This window comes from Dendropsophus ebraccatus, chromosome 2 (genome assembly GCF_027789765.1).
Source record: "Dendropsophus ebraccatus isolate aDenEbr1 chromosome 2, aDenEbr1.pat, whole genome shotgun sequence".
Lineage (NCBI taxonomy): Eukaryota > Metazoa > Chordata > Amphibia > Anura > Hylidae > Dendropsophus > Dendropsophus ebraccatus.
This window is the reverse complement of record NC_091455.1, coordinates 203,267,558-203,285,562: the sequence shown is the minus strand read 5'-3', so window position 1 is coordinate 203,285,562 and position 18,005 is coordinate 203,267,558. Positions and strand designations below refer to the sequence as shown.

The window sequence follows — 18,005 nt, the reverse complement described above, 5'->3', positions numbered from 1 at the left end:
TGAGAATGGACTAGAGAGAGGAGAGTTTAGAGGAAGGCCGATTAGTAAGGAATTGCAGTAGTCTAGACAGGAATGAATCAGAGCGACTATAAGAGTTTTAGCAGATTCGATTCAGGTGGAAGGTGATTAGCAGAGGGAGGAAATACAAGCAGCTTAGTTTTAGCAAGATTGAGTTTTAGGAATTGAGAGGGCATAATGTTAGAGAAGGCAGACAGAGAGTTACTGGTGTTCTGTAGAAGTGGAGGGGTTGGTGCTTTTTTCTACCCAATAACTATGCAGGGGGTGGTGAGAGGCCCTAGGAGCAAGCAGACATTGCGAGAACAGCATATACATTCATTGGATGGCTTACTCATCTAACCTCAAACTATAAGAATTCATCATCAGGTGCCATCTTGAAGCTAGTGAGGGAGAGATCCTGAAGAAGGGACAGTGAGGATTTAGCTGATTGTAGGCAGGCAAGACCCCAGATATGCAGTGAATAAGCCGGATAACAGCACATCAGCAGTTTATTCTCACAGACAGGCAGGCAGCTGCTCATTGTGAAGAATAGGCTTCACTGGATCTATTTGCTCCTACATTTTAAATGTTACGGGACAAGTTGAGGGACAGATCTTGGAGTAGGGACAGTTAGGATTTAGGTGATTTTAGGCAGACGAGATCCCCAAAAGCCCTTCTTAGGGCTAATGCACTACACAGCACAGCATGTAGCTCTGTCCATACAGTGAATAGACTGTCTACCAGCACATCATTTACTTTGACAGACAGGCAGGCAGCTGATAATTCTCCAGGATATCTTCTCCAGACCTATTTGCTGTTACATTCTAATTGTAGCATGGCAAGTTTTGCTGCTCTGCTCTGCTCTACTACAAAAAAAAGCTGTCATATCTAGGCCACGGCCATACGTGAAAGCTGATGATTCTACTCAATACCTTTGTAAAATGCTGAAGGCTAGCGTGAAGGGATGAGGACGTAAGTGCTGAAGGACGTAAGTGTGGAAATTATGGCGCAGGCACAAGCAGCATACAAGCTTGTGGGGAAACAATGCCTGCTGCTTGACGGCAGTCAGCACTTTGCTCAGCCAGCACCTATCTTAAGGGCCTGTGACTCAATTTTTGAAGGGCTCACCTCAAGGGCCGCAAACTCAATTATTTATTGTTGTGGGTGCACCTCAAGGGTCTGTAATGCAATTTTTGGAGGGCTCACCTCACTCAAGAGCCTCAAACTTAATTTTTGGAGGGCTAGCACCCAATGGCCTGTCAATCAATTTTTGGAGGGCTCATCTCACTCAAGGGCCTGTGACTCAATTTTTGGAAGGCTCACCTCAAGGGCCTCAAAATCAATTCATTATTATTGTGGGCTCACTTCAAGGCATTAAACTAAATTTTTGGAGGGCTCACCTCATCCCTCCTGTTTTTTTCCCATTCTGTTTGCTGCAGCTATGGTGAGCGCAATACCTTATCCAGACTTGTGCTGCTTGGGGGCGACCTTCTCCTCCGGCGGTGCTGGCCGGGTTCTGGTGTGGTGTTTTTGGGTCTGGTCCTGTGGCATGGGGGTCGCAGGGCCGTCCCATGGCCCCCGTTCCCTGGCTGTGCACGCCTGCGGGGTTGGTGGCCACTGACTGGCACGGTGTGGACTTAGTGTAGGGACCCATGTGTATCAGATACTGGCACGAGGTACATGGGGCAGTATGGCTTGATCAATTCATACACAAAATTCTGATGTGTTTTTTATTTAGCCAAGCGGCACTAGTATCAGCCATGGGTGTGATGTGCAGCACTCTGTTTCTTCCCTGAGCCACATTTTGTTTCTCTCTTTTCTCCGTGTATTGCACTCCTCCTGGTGAGACCCACATGACCGCAATTAGCAGGAGACACCTGAGTGCACATGGTTTTAATCCCTCCTGTTTTTTTCCCATTCTGTTTGCTGCAGCTATGGTGAGCGCAATACCTTATCCAGACTTGTGCTGCTTGGGGGCGACCTTCTCCGCCGGCGGTGCTGGCCGGGTTCTGGTGTGGTGTTTTTGGGTCTGGTCCTGTGGCATGGGGGTCGCAGGGCCGTCCCATGGCCCCCGTTCCCTGGCTGTGCACGCCTGCGGGGTTGGTGGCCACTGACTGGCACGGTGTGGACTTAGTGTAGGGACCCATGTGTATCAGATACCGGCACGAGGTACATGGGGCAGTATGGCTTGATCAATTCATACACAAAATTCTGATGTGTTTTTTATTTAGCCAAGTGGCACTAGTATCAGCCATGGGTGTGATGTGCAGCACTCTGTTTCTTCCCTGAGTCACCTCATTTAAGGACCTGTTACTCAATTTTTACAGAGCCAACCTCAAGGGGCTGTCACTCAATTTTTGGAGGGCTCACCTCATTCAAGAGCCTCAAACTTAATCTTTGAAGGGCTAACCCCCAATGGCCTGTCAATCAATTTTTGGAGGGCTCATATCACTCAAGGGCCTGTAACTCATTTTTTGGAAGGCACAGCTCAAGGACCTCAAAATCAATTCATTATTATTGAGAGCTCACCTCAAGGCATTAAAGTCAATTTTTGGAGGGCTCACCTCATTTAAGGACCTGTTACTCAATTTTTACAGAGCCAACCTCGAGGGGCTGTCATTCAATTTTTGGAGGGCTCACCTCACTCAAGAGCCTCAAACTTAATTTTTGAAGGGCCAACCCCCAATGGCCTGTCAATCAATTTTTGGAGGGCTCATATCACTCAAGGGCCTGTAACTCATTTTTTGGAAGGCACAGCTCAAGGACCTCAAAATCAATTCATTATTATTGAGAGCTCACCTCAAGGCATTAAAGTCAATTTTTGGAGGGCTCACCTCATTTAAGGACCTGTTACTCAATTTTTACAGAGCTAACCTCAAGAGGCTGTCACTCAATTTTTGGAGGGCTCACCTCACTTAAGGGCCTCAAACTCAATTTTTGGAGGGCTAACCCTAATGGCCTGTCACTTAATTTTTGGAGGGCTCATCTCACTCAAGGGCCTGTAACTCAATTTTGGAAGGCTCAACTTAAGGACCTCAAAATCAATTCATTATTATTGTAGGCTTACCTCAAGGCATTAAACTAAATTTTTGGAGGGATCACCTCATGTAAGGGCCTGTTACTCAATTTTTACCAGGCTAACCTCAAATGGCTGTCACTCAATTTTTGGAGGGCTCACCTCCCTCAAGGGCCTGTGACTCAATTTTTGGAGGGCTCACCTCAAGGGCCTCAAACACAATTATTTATTGTTGTGGGTGCACCTCAAGGTTCTGTAATTCAATTTTTGGAGGGCTTATTTCACTCAAGAGCCTCAAACTTAATTTTTGGAGGGCTAACCCCCAATGGCCTGTCAATCATTTTTTGGAGAGCGCATCTCACTCAAGGGCCTGTAACTCAATTTTTGGAAGGCCACCTCAAGGGCCTCAAACTCAATTCATTATTATTGTGGGCTCACCTCAAGGCATTAAACTAAATTTTTGGAGAGCTCACCTCATTTAACCTCTTACGGACACATGATGTACCGATACATCATGCATCCGCAAGAGGTGTCCAGAGCGGGGCCGCACGGCGACCCCGCTCTGAACCGCCTCGGTCCCGAGTGCAGCGTGTAGCCCAGGGCCGCGGCTATTAGCGGGCATGGTCCGATCGCCGCGCCCACTAATTCAGTAATCGGATGCAGCTGTCAAAGTTGACAGCTGCATCCGATTACTGTATGCAGCACTTCCCTGGTGTCTAGGGAGGAGGAGCGATCCACATATCTTTTACCTGCCGGGTAAATGGACAAAATGGCGCTGATCCCGGCTCAGCACTCGGATGCTTTCGGCTGCAGCAGCCGAAAGCAAATGAGTGCCAATCTCATTGATCTATGCTGTATAAGTATACAGCATAGATCTCAATGAGAGATCAGAGTGCTTATACTAGAAGTCCCCCAGGAGGGCTTCTGGTATAAGTGTTAAAAAAGGGTTGTTATTAGTAAAAAGCCCCCTCCCCTAATAAAAGTCTGAATCACCCCCCTTTTCACATGTTTTAAATAAAAATAAATAAATAAATAAACATGTTTAGTATCTCCACGTGCATAATCGCCTGAACTATTAATCACATTCCTAATCTCGCACGATCTCGAACGGCGTAAGCGCAAACAAATCCCAAAATGCAAAATTGTGCATCAATTGGTCGCATCAAATCCAAAAAAAATGTAATAAAAAGAGATCAAAAAGTCGTAAATGTGCAATCAAGGTAACAATAGAAAGTAAAGATCATGGCGCAAAAAATGACACCTCACACAGCCCCATAAACCAAAGGTTAAAAGCGCTATAAGCATGGGAATGGAGCTATTTTAAGGAACATATATTTGTTAACAATGGTTTGAGCTTTTTGCAAGCCATCAGATAAAAGAAAAGTTATACATGTTATATATCGTTGTAATTGTAATGACTTGAGGGCGGTCACTCAATTTTTGGAGGGCTCACTTCATTTAAGGGCCTGTAACTACATTTTTGGAGGGTTCACCTCAAGGGCCTCAAACTCCATTATTTATTGTTGTGGATGCACCTCAAGGGCCTGCAATTCAATTTTTGGAGGGCTCACCTCACTCAAGGGCCTGAGACTCAATTTTTGGAGGGATAACCCCAATGGCCTGTCACTCAATGTTTGGAGGGGTCATCTCACTCAACGGCCTGTAACTCAATTTTGGATGGTTCACCTCAAGGGACTCTAATTCAATTAATTATTTTTGTTGGTTCACCTCAAGGGCCTCAAACTCAATTTTTACAGAATTTCCATGAGACCCACACCCCTTTATGTGTAGGACATGTCTGACCACATGACAAAAACACACACACAGAATGACAGTTAGTGATGGGTGCTGTTTGATTTCCCCCTTGTCTATGCCATGTCCTAGACAACGTGATTTAAAGGGGTGCAGAATTTTTTTTTTCTTACAATTTGGCTTCCTTTCCATGCTAAGGTAGCGGAAAGAAGGTTTCCCTGTATTTTTTTCCACTTTAAGGCTATGTTCAAACACAGTATTTTTGCTCAGTATTTTGATCTTTATTTTGCAACCAAATCCAGGAATGGATTGAAAATACAGAAAGGCTATGTTCACACACTGTTGAAATTTAGTGGATGGCCGTCGTTAAATAATTGTTTTGAAATAATGGCCGTTATTTGCCATTAAACAGTGGTCATCCACTCAATTTCAACAGTGTGTGAACATAGCCTTTCTGGATTTTCAATTCACTCCTGGTTTTGGTTGCAAAATACTGAGCAAAAATACTGTGTGTGAACATAGCCTAAATAGAGATTATGTTGTGTTCGGAGTTTATAGTTGATGGGCTGTGATAGTGGCGTAATACAGTGATTTGGGCGTGATAGATGCACCCAGTCATGATTCCCCTGCTGTCCCAGTTGCATTCCAAAGGTGTTTGCATCATTTTTCAAGGTGTCATTGTGAATTTGGTGACTTTCAAGTGGTCGAATTTAGGTGACCAAGAAACTAACATGTATCTTCAATTGACTTCAATGGGATTCAATAGTCGATCGAATCATCGAGCATTACGGTCAATTCGAATCAATTTCATCATCATCGTCGAATCATCATCATCATCATCATCATCACATAATCACTCATTATCCTCATACAGATGACACTATACACGTGGACACATTATTATTATTAGCAGGTTCATTATATAGCCATGATCTGTAGGCCCTGTAGAGGTATACACTGCGGGCTCTGCTATGTCTGTGACTCCTTTTCACATACTGGGGCGATTCCTATGACGCTGGGCGCTCCTGGTGGCATGCCCTTTTTCTTCTTAATATTTTTTTCGCTCTCCCTCCTGACCCGTATGCCCTGAGAAGAAAGAAATAAAAACTGTTCTGTCTGTGGAGAATCCATAGAGAATAAATAGGGAGAAAATCAACAAGTGCCCGGAGTCCAGGGGCCATGAGGAGGAGCAACGAAGAGGAGCTACAAGGAGGAGCCACGAAGAGGAGCTACAAGGAGGAGCCACGAAGAGGAGCTACAAGGAGGAGCCACAAAGAGGAGCTACAAGGAGGAGCCACGAAGAGGAGCTACAAGGAGGAGCCACAAAGAGGAGCTACAAGGAGGAGCTACGAAGAGGGTCTACAAGGAGGAGCCACGAAGAGGAGCTACAAGGAGGAGCCACAAAGAGGAGCTACAAGGAGGAGCCACGAAGAGGAGCTACAAGGAGGAGCCACAAAGAGGAGCTACAAGGAGGAGCCACGAAGAGGAGCTACAAGGAGGAGCCACAAAGAGGAGCTACAAGGAGGAGCTACGAAGAGGGGCTACAATGAGGAGCCACGAAGAGGAGCTACAAGGAGGAGCTACAAGGAGGAGCCACGAAGAGGAGCTACAATGAGGAGTTATGAAGAGAAGCTACATGGAGGAGTTATGAGAAAAAGCCACAAGAAGGAGCCATGAGGAGAAACCATAAAGAGGAGCCATGAGAAAGAGCCAAAAGGAGGGGTTATGAAAAGGATCTACAAGGAGAAGTTATAAGGAAGGGCCACACGGAGGATTTTTGAGAAGGAGCCACAAGGAGGAACCATGAGGAGGATCCATAAAGAGGAGCCACAAGGAGGAGATATGAGAAGGAGCCACACGGAGGAGCCATAAGAAGGAACCATAAAGAGGAGCCATGAGAAAGAGCCACAAGGAGAAGTTATGAGAAGGGGCCACAAGGAGGAGCTATAAGGTGGGCCACAAGGAGGAGCCATGAGAAGAGGCCATGAGGAGGAGCCACAAGGAGGGGTTATGAAAAGGAGCCATAAGGAGGAGCTAAGAGGAGGAGCCACAAAAAGGAAACATAAGAATGAGCTTTGAGGAGGAGCTACAAGGAGGGGTAAGGAAACACATCCAGCTGAGGAGCCTCAGACTGACCGCAGAGATAATGCTCCATGAATCTAGCACTTATTCACACTTTACGGTCATGTTACAATTTTTTTCTGCATTTATTCTAAGACTGCAGCCAAAGAAACTACAGCAAACCTGCATAATGACTGCGACGTCTGAATACAACCTTAGGCTATGTTCACACTACGTAAGTTACAAAGTAATCACGGCCATTGCTTCTATGGAATCCCGGCCGAAATGTACACACCAAGTATACACTCCGACCGGGATCCTTAGCAGTGCCACAAAAAACTGACATGTCAGTTTTCTGCAGTTGCTATTCATTGAATAGTGGCTGCAGAAAACCTGCCAGGGCACACCGTGGAGCGTGCGGCTCCGGCGGCACACTCCATTGTGAGCAGCGGGGAATTCGGATGCAGGCGCATCAGTGTATTCAGTGGCAGTGAAGATCTTCTGGCCAATACTGCAGTATCGGCTGGGATGATCTTCTCTGACACCGGCCATTCCGTGACCTGGAATGGCCGGTGTTTTACTACGTGGGAACATGGCCTTACTGTGGATTTACCTGTAATGTCAGGTGATAATCTTATGAAAAAAAAATAAAAATGAATAAAACCATATTCATATAGTAGATGTTTCCTGTGAAGATTGAAGAACATGGTTTTCTGATGTGCAGTAAACATACCGTGAGTCACCACCAGGGGGCAGAGCTTAAAACCTATTACATGTTAATAGAGACTCTGCACTGTAAATATGATGTAGATTTTTCTGGATGTGGACGCACTCCACACCGATACACTGTAACAAACTATCATCTATGCAATAAAGAAGAGATAAATGTGGAGGACAATGAGGATGGAGACGACGAAGGAGAATTTCAAATTCACAGTGGAAGAGGAAACAGATGAGGGAAAAAGCTGATCCACCATAAAGGGTTTTGGATTGTGACAAAAGAAGCAGTATAAAGCATGGCGGCTATAGGGGAGGAGTCTATGAGTGGTGATAAGCTGTTACACTGTATACTTCTCCACCTGAGGGCAACCACATCACAGCAGTAGACTGGTGTCACTTTATGGCGGTGTTACCTGGGTCAGGCTGGTGCACACTATGTCCTCAGGGTCCTCATCCGCCAGATCCACAGCGCAAATCTTCTCATCCTGAAAAACACAAGGAAAGGATCATCCATCATCTCATAATTCAAATGTAAACAAAGAGAAGTAGGGGTCCCGATATACTAGCTATAGTACCATGTCTTCTGTCAGTTTAGACCTCATGGAGACTGTCAGAAAACACACCCTAAAAATGACAATCCCTGCTATCCCTAACATATCATCCTAATTAAACCCTTAACCCCCCAATATGTTTCACCTCCCCTCCAAAACTCATCAGGGGAGTAAGGCTACAGAGATCAACAGAGAAATCAAGTAGAATAAAAAAGGGGGGGGGGGACTGTGATAATAGTTATATTCTAGTACATAGGATGTCAGGAATATGCCTTTGCGCTCCTTAGTTAGCGGTGTGCAGCGCAGAAGGCATTGAACCATGTGTTAACAGAGCTCTGTTTTTATCTGTTCAGCCCCACCCACTTTGCCTCTCAGCCTCTGGCAATGATAGGGTTACTGTTCACTGCTAGCTGATTCCTGCTCTAATTTACCCGACTTGTCTGCCGATTTTGTAGTTTTGCTGCTCGCTGTTAGCTCCCCAGATTGTTGACCTTGGATTTATTGTGTTTGTCTGTCGCAGTTCTGTGTTTCACCCTATTGAGTATAGGGACTGTCACCGTGGTCGTCCACAGTTGCCTAGGACTGTCTTGTGGAAAGTAGGCAGGGACAATGAACGGGGTAAGCTTAGGGCTTCCTGTCCGTGACTTGTCAAACTGCCTTTTGCCATACCCGACGCTGACATAGGAGCAGTATTAGGCTATGTGCAAACATCGTAAGAGACCAGCCGTTCCATGACCTGGCCGGGTCACGGTACGGTCAGTCTCTGAAAAGATCATCCCGGCCGTTACTGCAGTACCAGTCACATGATCTTTAGCCCCGCAGAGTTCTGAAGTTGGTTTTAAATGTAGCTGAATAAGCTTTCGTGTCAGCCATGGGTGCGATGTGCAGCCATTTCTGTCTTTTTGGCTTGTGCATATTATAGTAGTTATATTCTTGTATATGGGAGCAGTATTATAGTAGTTATATTCTTGTATATAGGAGCAGTATTATAGTAGTTATATACTTGTATATAGGAGCAGTATCATAGTAGTTATAGTCTTGTATATAGGGGCAGCATTATAGTAGTTATATTCCTGTATATAGGAGCAGTATTATAGTAGTTATATTCTTGTATATAGGAGCAGTATTATAGTAGTTATATTCCTGTATATAGGAGCAGTATTATAGTAGTTATATTCTTGTATATAGCAGCAGTATTATAGTAGTTATATTCTTGTATATAGGAGCAGTAGTATAGTAGTTATATTCTTGTATATAGGAGCAGTATTATAGTAGTTATGGTTCAGGGAAGAAAAAGAGTGCTGCACCTCACACCTATGGCTGATACTAGTACTTCTCGGCTGCATAAAAAACACATCAGAATTCTGTATGTGAATTGATCAAGCCACACTGCCCCATGTACCGCGTGCAGGTATCTGATACACATGGGTCCCTACACTAAGTCCCTACTGTGCCAGACAGCGACCACCACCCCCGCAGGCGTGCACAGTCAGGGAAGGGAGGCCATGGAACGGCCCTGCAACCCCCATGCCAATCGACCAGACCCAAAAATGCCACACCAAAACCCAGCCAGCACCACCGGCGGAGGAAGCTGCCCCCAAACAGCACAAGTCTAAATAAGGTATTGCACTCACCATAGCTATCAAAGATAGAATGGGACAGACAGGAGGGATTAAAACCATGAGCACTCAGGTGTCTCCTGCTAATTGCGGTCATGTGGGTCTCACCAGGAGGAGTGCAAAACACGGAGAAAAGAGAGAAACAAAATACGGTTCAGGGAAGAAAAAGAGTGCTGCACCTCACACCTATGGCTGATACTAGTACCTCTCGGCTGCATAAAAAACATTAGAATTCTGTATGTGAATTGATCAAGCCACACTGCCCCATGTACCATTATGCAGGTATCTAGGTCCCTACACTAAGTCCACACTGTGCCATGGGTCTGGTCCTGTGGCATGGGGGTTGCAGGACCGTTCCATGGCCTCCCTTCCCTGACTGTGCACGCCTGCGGGGGTGGTGGTCGCTGACTGGCACGGTGTGGACTTAGTGTAGGGACCCATGTGTATCAGATACCTGCACACGGTACATGGGGCAGTGTGGCTTGATCAATTCACATACAGAATTCTGATGTTTTTTTATGCAGCCGAGAGGTACTAGTATCAGCCATAGGTGTGAGGTGCAGCACTCTTTTTCTTCCCTGAACCATTATAGTAGTTATATTGTATATAGCAGCAGGATTATCGTAGTTATAGTCTTGAATATAGGAGCAGTATTATAGTAGTTATATTCTTGCATATAGGGGGCAGTATTAAAGTAGTTATATTCTTGCATATAGGAGCAGTAGTATAGTAGTTATATTCTTGTATATTGGAGCAGTATTATAGTAGTTATATTCCTGTATATAGGAGCAGTATTATAGTAGTTATGGCACAAGCGAGGAGATAAAGGAAAACCGAAGCACTCACCGGATTGCAGTAGTCTTCAACAGTTTATTACATAAACATCACAGGGAGGGGAGATGGTGGATAGGGTGCGGGAGCGTCTCTGCAAACAACCGTTTCACGCCGAAGCGCTTTGTCAAGTTCAGAGTACGTCACTACCGGGGTAGGTGTGTCTTATATATAAACAGTGTGCATGAATGAATAATGAAAAGCAAAACACAGGTGATTAGAAAAAGAAAAATACAAACATATCTTACAAAAAGACACTCCAATCATTCCTTTCGTTGAGCCCCCCAGGGCCGGTAGCGTCTAACTTAGCAATCCATAATGCTTCATGTCTAAGTAACCTTTGATGCCTATCGCCTCCCCTTTCATGTGGATCAATACGCTCTAAGCCTAGGAAGCGAAGGCATTTAGTGTTCCCTGCATGAACCTTGTTCACATGATCAATAAGTCGCGGGACCCCTTTTCCCGTTCTGACCGAGTATGCATGTTCCTTATATCGTGTCCACATTGGTCTCTTTGTTTTGCCGATGTAAAACCGATCGCATGGGCATATAATAGCATAAACGGTAAAGGGGGTTCTACATGTGATAAGGCTATCAATCTGACAATCTACACCATTGAGTTTAATGTAATCGGTAGGGATGAGCTGGGAGCAATAGTTACATGTACCACAGCGTTTATTACCCTTTATAACATTCTGACTCAACCAATCATTCCGCACTCTTTTTTGGGACATGTTCACATTAAGAACATCCCCGATGGTGCGATTCTTACGATAAGTGATGAGTGGGCCTAATGTAGCTGTCTCTTTAAGTTCTTCGTCCTGTTCAAGCAAATGCCAATGTTTGTGTATACTATTGGCAATGATATTGTTTAATGGGGAATTCTGAAATGCGAAGGTGAATCTATTAACTTCTTTGTCGGGACTAGGTCTAGATGAAAGTAAATCGGCTCTAGAGAGTGTATTGGCTCTTTCTCTAGCTGCTAGTACAATATTAGAAGGGTAATTTCTCGCAAGCAGTCTCTGCTGAAGAGCATCAGCTTGCTTAGAATAGGACTCCACAGTACTGTTAATTCTCTTGAGGCGGACCATCTGACTGTAGGGGATTGAGTTTTTCACCCGGGCAGGATGCGAACTCCCGTAATGGAGTAAGGCATTACAGGCAGTTTTCTTCCTAAAGACAGAGGTTTCAAGTTTACCATTGACAACTTGTACCTGTACATCTAGGAAGTCAAGGGAGGTGCCACCTATAGTGTGTGTGAAGTACATATTAACCCCATTGTTGACATTCAGGTAATTGACGAAGTCAATGAAACTGTCATTACTGCCGTCCCACACAACGAAGACATCGTCGACATAACGGAAATATGCTCTGATGCCTCCGATGTGTGGGTTGTGGGCATTGAACACTAGATCATTCTCTAGCTTGGCCAAGAAATCTTTAAGAATTATTTCTTGGCCAAGCTAGAGAATGATCTAGTGTTCAATGCCCACAACCCACACATCGGAGGCATCAGAGCATATTTCCGTTATGTCGACGATGTCTTCGTTGTGTGGGACGGCAGTAATGACAGTTTCATTGACTTCGTCAATTACCTGAATGTCAACAATGGGGTTAATATGTACTTCACACACACTATAGGTGGCACCTCCCTTGACTTCCTAGATGTACAGGTACAAGTTGTCAATGGTAAACTTGAAACCTCTGTCTTTAGGAAGAAAACTGCCTGTAATGCCTTACTCCATTACGGGAGTTCGCATCCTGCCCGGGTGAAAAACTCAATCCCCTACAGTCAGATGGTCCGCCTCAAGAGAATTAACAGTACTGTGGAGTCCTATTCTAAGCAAGCTGATGCTCTTCAGCAGAGACTGCTTGCGAGAAATTACCCTTCTAATATTGTACTAGCAGCTAGAGAAAGAGCCAATACACTCTCTAGATCCGATTTACTTGCATCTAAATCCAGTCCCGACAAAGAAGTTAATAGATTCACCTTCGCATTTCAGAATTCCCCATTAAACAATATCATTGCCAATAGTATACACAAACATTGGCATTTGCTTGAACAGGACGAAGAACTTAAAGAGACAGCTACATTAGGCCCACTCATCACTTATCGTAAGAATCGCACCATCGGGGATGTTCTTAATGTGAACATGTCCCAAAAAAGAGTGCGGAACGATTGGTTGAGTCAGAATGTTATAAAGGGTAATAAACGCTGTGGTACATGTAACTATTGCTCCCAGCTCATCCCTACCGATTACATTAAACTCAACGGTGTAGATTGTCAGATTGATAGCCTTATCACATGTAGAACCCCCTTTACCGTTTATGCTATTATATGCCCATGCGATCGGTTTTACATCGGCAAAACAAAGAGACCAATGTGGACACGATATAAGGAACATGCATACTCGGTCAGAACGGGAAAAGGGGTCCCGCGACTTATTGATCATGTGAACAAGGTTCATGCAGGGAACACTAAATGCCTTCGCTTCCTAGGCTTAGAGCGTATTGATCCACATGAAAGGGGAGGCGATAGGCATCAAAGGTTACTTAGACATGAAGCATTATGGATTGCTAAGTTAGACGCTACCGGCCCTGGGGGGCTCAACGAAAGGAATGATTGGAGCGTCTTTTTGTAAGATATGTTTGTATTTTTCTTTTTCTAATCACCTGTGTTTTGCTTTTCATTATTCATTCATGCACACTGTTTGTATATAAGACACACCTACCCCGGTAGTGACGTACTCTGAACTTGACAAAGCGCTTCGGCGTGAAACGGTTGTTTGCAGAGACGCTCCCGCACCTTATCCACCATCTCCCCTCCCTGTGATGTTTATGTAATAAACTGTTGAAGACTACTGCAATCCGATGAGTGCTTCGGTTTTCCTTTATCTCCTCGCTTGTGCCATCTTACTACTGTGCTTTCTGCCGTTGCACCCCGGAATCAGTCCTATACACCTGTAGTGTATGTCTATCCACTGACGCCTCACCTGTATCAATTACCCTTATACACCGATAGTGCGGGCACTACGTTCTCACCGATTTATCCATTATAGTAGTTATATTCTTGTATATAGGAGGCAGTTGTATAGTAGTTATATTCTTTTATATATTAACAGTATTATAGTAGTTATATTCTTGGATATACAGTAGGAGCAGTATTATAGTAGTTATATTCCTGTATATAGGGGCAGTATTATAGTAGTTATATTCTTGTATATAGGTGCAGTATTATAGTAGTTATATTCCTGTATATAGGGGCAGTATTATAGTAGTTATGGTTCAGGGAAGAAACAGAGTGCTGCACCTCACACCTATGGCTGATACTAGTGCCGCTAGGCTAAATAAAAAACACATCAGAATTTTGTGTATGAATTGATCAAGCCATACTGCACCAGAACCCGGCCAGCACCGCCGGCGGAGAAGGTCGCCCCCAAGCAGCACAAGTCTAGATAAGGTATTACACTCACCATAGCTGCAGCAAACAGAATGGGAAAAAACAGGAGGGATTAAAACCATGAGCACTCAGGTGTCTCCTGCTAATTGCGGTCATGTGGGTCTCACCAGGAGGAGTGCAATACACGGAGAAAAGAGAGAAACAAAATGCGGTTCAGGGAAGAAACAGAGTGCTGCACCTCACACCTATGGCTGATACTAGCTTGGGGGCGACTAGCTTGGGGGCGACCTTCTCCGCCGGCGGTGCTGGCCGGGTTCTGGTGTGGTGTTTTTGGGTCTGGTCCTGTGGCATGGGGGTCGCAGGGCCGTCCCATGGCCCCCGTTCCCTGACTGTGCACGCCTGCGGGGTTGGTGGCCACTGACTGGCACGGTGTGGACTTAGTGTAGGGACCCATGTGTATCAGATACCGGCACGAGGTACATGGGGCAGTATGGCTTGATCAATTCATACACAAAATTCTGATGTGTTTTTTATTTAGCCTAGCGGCACTAGTATCAGCCATAGGTGTGTGGTGCAGCACTCTGTTTCTTCCCTGAACCGCATTTTGTTTCTCTCTTTTCTCCGTGTATTGCACTCCTCCTGGTGAGACCCACATGACCGCAATTAGCAGGAGACACCTGAGTGCACATGGTTTTAATCCCTCCTGTTTTTTCCCATTCTGTTTGCTGCAGCAATGGTGAGCGCAATACCTTATCCAGACTTGTGCTGCTTGGGGGCGACCTTCTCCGCCGGCGGTGCTGGCCGGGTTCTGGTGTGGTGTTTTTGGGTCTGGTCCTGTGGCATGGGGGTCGCAGGGCCGTCCCATGGCCCCCGTTCCCTGGCTGTGCACGCCTGCGGGGTTGGTGGCCACTGACTGGCACGGTGTGGACTTAGTGTAGGGACCCATGTGTATCAGATACTGGCACGATGGTACATGGGGCAGTATGGCTTGATCAATTCATACACCAAATTCTGATGTGTTTTTTATTTAGCCTAGCGGCACTAGTATCAGCCATAGGTGTGAAGTGCAGCGCTCTTTTTCTTCCCTGAACCGCATTATAGTAGTTATATTCTTGTATGTAGGAGCAGTATTATAGTAGTTATATTCTTGTATATAGGAGCAGTATTATAGTAGTTATATTCTTGTATATAGGGAGCAGTATTATAGTAGTTATATTCTTGTATATAGGGAGCAGTATTGTAGTAGTTATATCATTTTATATATAGAGCACTATTATAGTTGTAATTTAGTTGTACATAGTAAGGGATATTGAAGATTTTTTATGTTAGCATAGAAACATTTCCCCCTATTTTCCTTCACCTTATGTATAATAAAATAAATTGTTGTTGTTTTTTGTTTTTTTTAGCTTATTATGGAGTCAGCACTAGAGATGAGCGAACCTGGAGCATGCTTGAGTCCATCCAAATCCGAACTTTCAGCATTTGATTAGCGGTGGCTGCTGAACTTGGATAAAGCCCTAAGGCTATGTGGAAATCATGGATATAGTCATTGGCTGTATCCATGTTTTCCAGACATCCGTAGAGCTTTATCCAAGTTCAGCAGCCCCAGCTAATCGAAAGCCGAACGATCGGGTTCGGATGGACTCGAATCCGAACCCGGTTCGCTCATCTCTAGTCAGCACCGAATAAAATACATTTTTGTACGTTTTTTTACTATAGCGTTACTTACTCCTTCCGGCTTGAAATCACATTGGGATAGATCAGGATTCACAGACTTCAGGCACACGGTCTCTTTGATGATGACCTCTCTTCTGTTCAGACTTTCATGCTTCTATAAGAAATAGAGTTTTATACAGATACATTATCACTAGAGATGAGCGAACCTCGAGCATGCTGGAGTCCATCCGAACCCGAACGTTCGGTACGTGATTAGCTGGGGCTGCTGAACTTGGATAAAGCTCTAAAGTTGTCTGGAGAACATGGATGCAGCCAATGACTATATCCATGTTTTCCACATAGCCTTAGGGCTTTATCCAAGTTCAGCAGCCCCAGCTAATCAAATGCCGAACGTTCAGGTTCGGATGGACTCGAATCCGAACCCGGTTCGCTCATCTCTAATTATCACCTTCTCTGTTAGATACTCTCCCAGCTTTGTAGACTCTCGGCTCTGCCAATGCTGATGTATATCCGGAGCTTTATCTGCGGATGCCTAATATCCTGTACACATTATGGGTAGTCCTCCATGCTGAGGTCTTACCTCCAGCGGAGGAGCAGAGAGCTGCTCCAGGGCTCTGTATAAGTATGTGACCCCTTCCCTCTGGTTATAGAGGTGGACGATATCTCTTATAGATTTCTCCTCCAGGACATCAGGCTCTGCGGAGAGACGACCGTGTAATGTGACAGCAGCAAGAAGCAGCAGAGACAGACTCCAGCCCAGCATCTTGTCGTGTCTTAGAGGAACTCTCCTCTCCTCGCTACGCTCCTCTCTTTTATGGTGCATCCATTTCTTCATATTTTTGGAAAATTGTGAAATTATTAGTGTAACATGTTTGCAGACAAATAACATAGAAACAGTAATAATGAGAGTCATCTCATTATTATTAGAGTGAGGGGTAAGCAGAGTCATCTCATTATCATTAGAGGGTGGGGTCAGTAGCCACATCTCATTATCATTAGAGAGCGGGGTCAGCAGAGTCATCTCATTATCATTAGAGAGCGGGGTCAGCAGTCATCTCATTATCATTATAGAGCAGGGTCAGCAGAGTCATCTCATTATCATTAGAGGGCGGGGTCAGCAGAGCCATCTCTTTATCATTAGAGAGCGGGGTCAGCAGAGTCATCTCATTATCATTAGAGAGTGGGGTCAGCAGACACATCTCATTATCATTAGAGGGCGGGGTCAGCAGAGTTGTCTCATTATCATTAGAGGGAGGCGTCTGCAGAGTCATCTCATTATCATTAGAGAGCGGGGTCAGCAGAGCCATCTCATTATCATTAGAGGGCGGGGTCAGCAGACAAATCTCATTATCATTAGAGGGCGGGGTCAGCAGAGTCATCTCATTATCATTAGAGAGCGGGGTCAGCAGAGTCATCTCTTTATCATTAGAGGGCGGGGTCAGCAGAGTCATCTCATTATCATTAGATAGTGGGGTCAGCAGAGTTGTCTCATTATCATTAGAGGAAGGCGTCTGCAGAGTCATCTCATTATCATTAGAGAGCGGGGTCAGCAGAGTCATCTCATTATCATTACAGGGAGGAGTCAGCAAAGTCATCTCATTATCATTAGAGAGCAGGGTCAGCAGAGCCATCTTATTATCATTAGAGGGCGGGGTCAGCAGACACATCTCATTATCATTAGAGGGCGTGGTCAGCAGACACATCTCATTATCATTAGAGAGCGGGGTCAGCAGAGTCATCTCATTATCATTAGAGAGCGGGGTCAGCAGTCATCTCATTATCATTATAGAGCAGGGTCAGCAGAGTCATCTCATTATCATTAGAGGGCGGGGTCAGCAGAGCCATCTCTTTGTCATTAGAGAGCGGGGTCAGCAGAGTCATCTCATTATCATTAGAGAGTGGGGTCAGCAGACACATCTCATTATCATTAGAGGGCGGGGTCAGCAGAGTTGTCTCATTATCATTAGAGGGAGGCGTCTGCAGAGTCATCTCATTATCATTAGAGAGCGGGGTCAGCAGAGCCATCTCATTATCATTAGAGGGCGGGGTCAGCAGACACATCTCATTATCATTAGAGGGCGGGGTCAGCAGAGTCATCTCATTATCATTAGAGAGCGGGGTCAGCAGAGTCATCTCTTTATCATTAGAGGGCGGGGTCAGCAGAGTCATCTCATTATCATTAGATAGTGGGGTCAGCAGAGTTGTCTCATTATCATTAGAGGAAGGCGTCTGCAGAGTCATCTCATTATCATTAGAGAGCGGGGTCAGCAGAGTCATCTCATTATCATTACAGGGAGGAGTCAGCAAAGTCATCTCATTATCATTAGAGAGCAGGGTCAGCAGAGCCATCTTATTATCATTAGAGGGCGGGGTCATCAGACA

The 18,005-nt window shown here is 45.1% G+C and overlaps 1 protein-coding gene across 2 annotated transcripts; it reads right to left on the bottom strand.

The window, feature by feature from the left end:
- Positions 1 to 5,697: 5,697 nt before the first annotated feature.
- LOC138784857 (cathelicidin-4-like) lies at positions 5,698 to 16,389 on the bottom strand. Of its 2 annotated transcripts, none has more exons than XM_069960551.1 (4): positions 16,204 to 16,389; positions 15,676 to 15,777; positions 7,960 to 8,031; positions 5,698 to 5,851 (listed from the first exon to the last, which is right to left on the bottom strand). In XM_069960551.1, the coding sequence occupies exons 1-4, from the start codon at positions 16,384 to 16,386 to the stop codon at positions 5,735 to 5,737; spliced, it is 474 nt and encodes a 157-aa protein (XP_069816652.1). In that variant the 5' UTR covers positions 16,387 to 16,389; the 3' UTR covers positions 5,698 to 5,734. The 2 variants fall into 2 exon arrangements, with proteins under 2 accessions (XP_069816652.1, XP_069816653.1); XM_069960552.1 differs by having other exon boundaries at positions 15,676 to 15,774.
- Between the last annotated feature and the right edge of the window lie 1,616 nt (positions 16,390 to 18,005).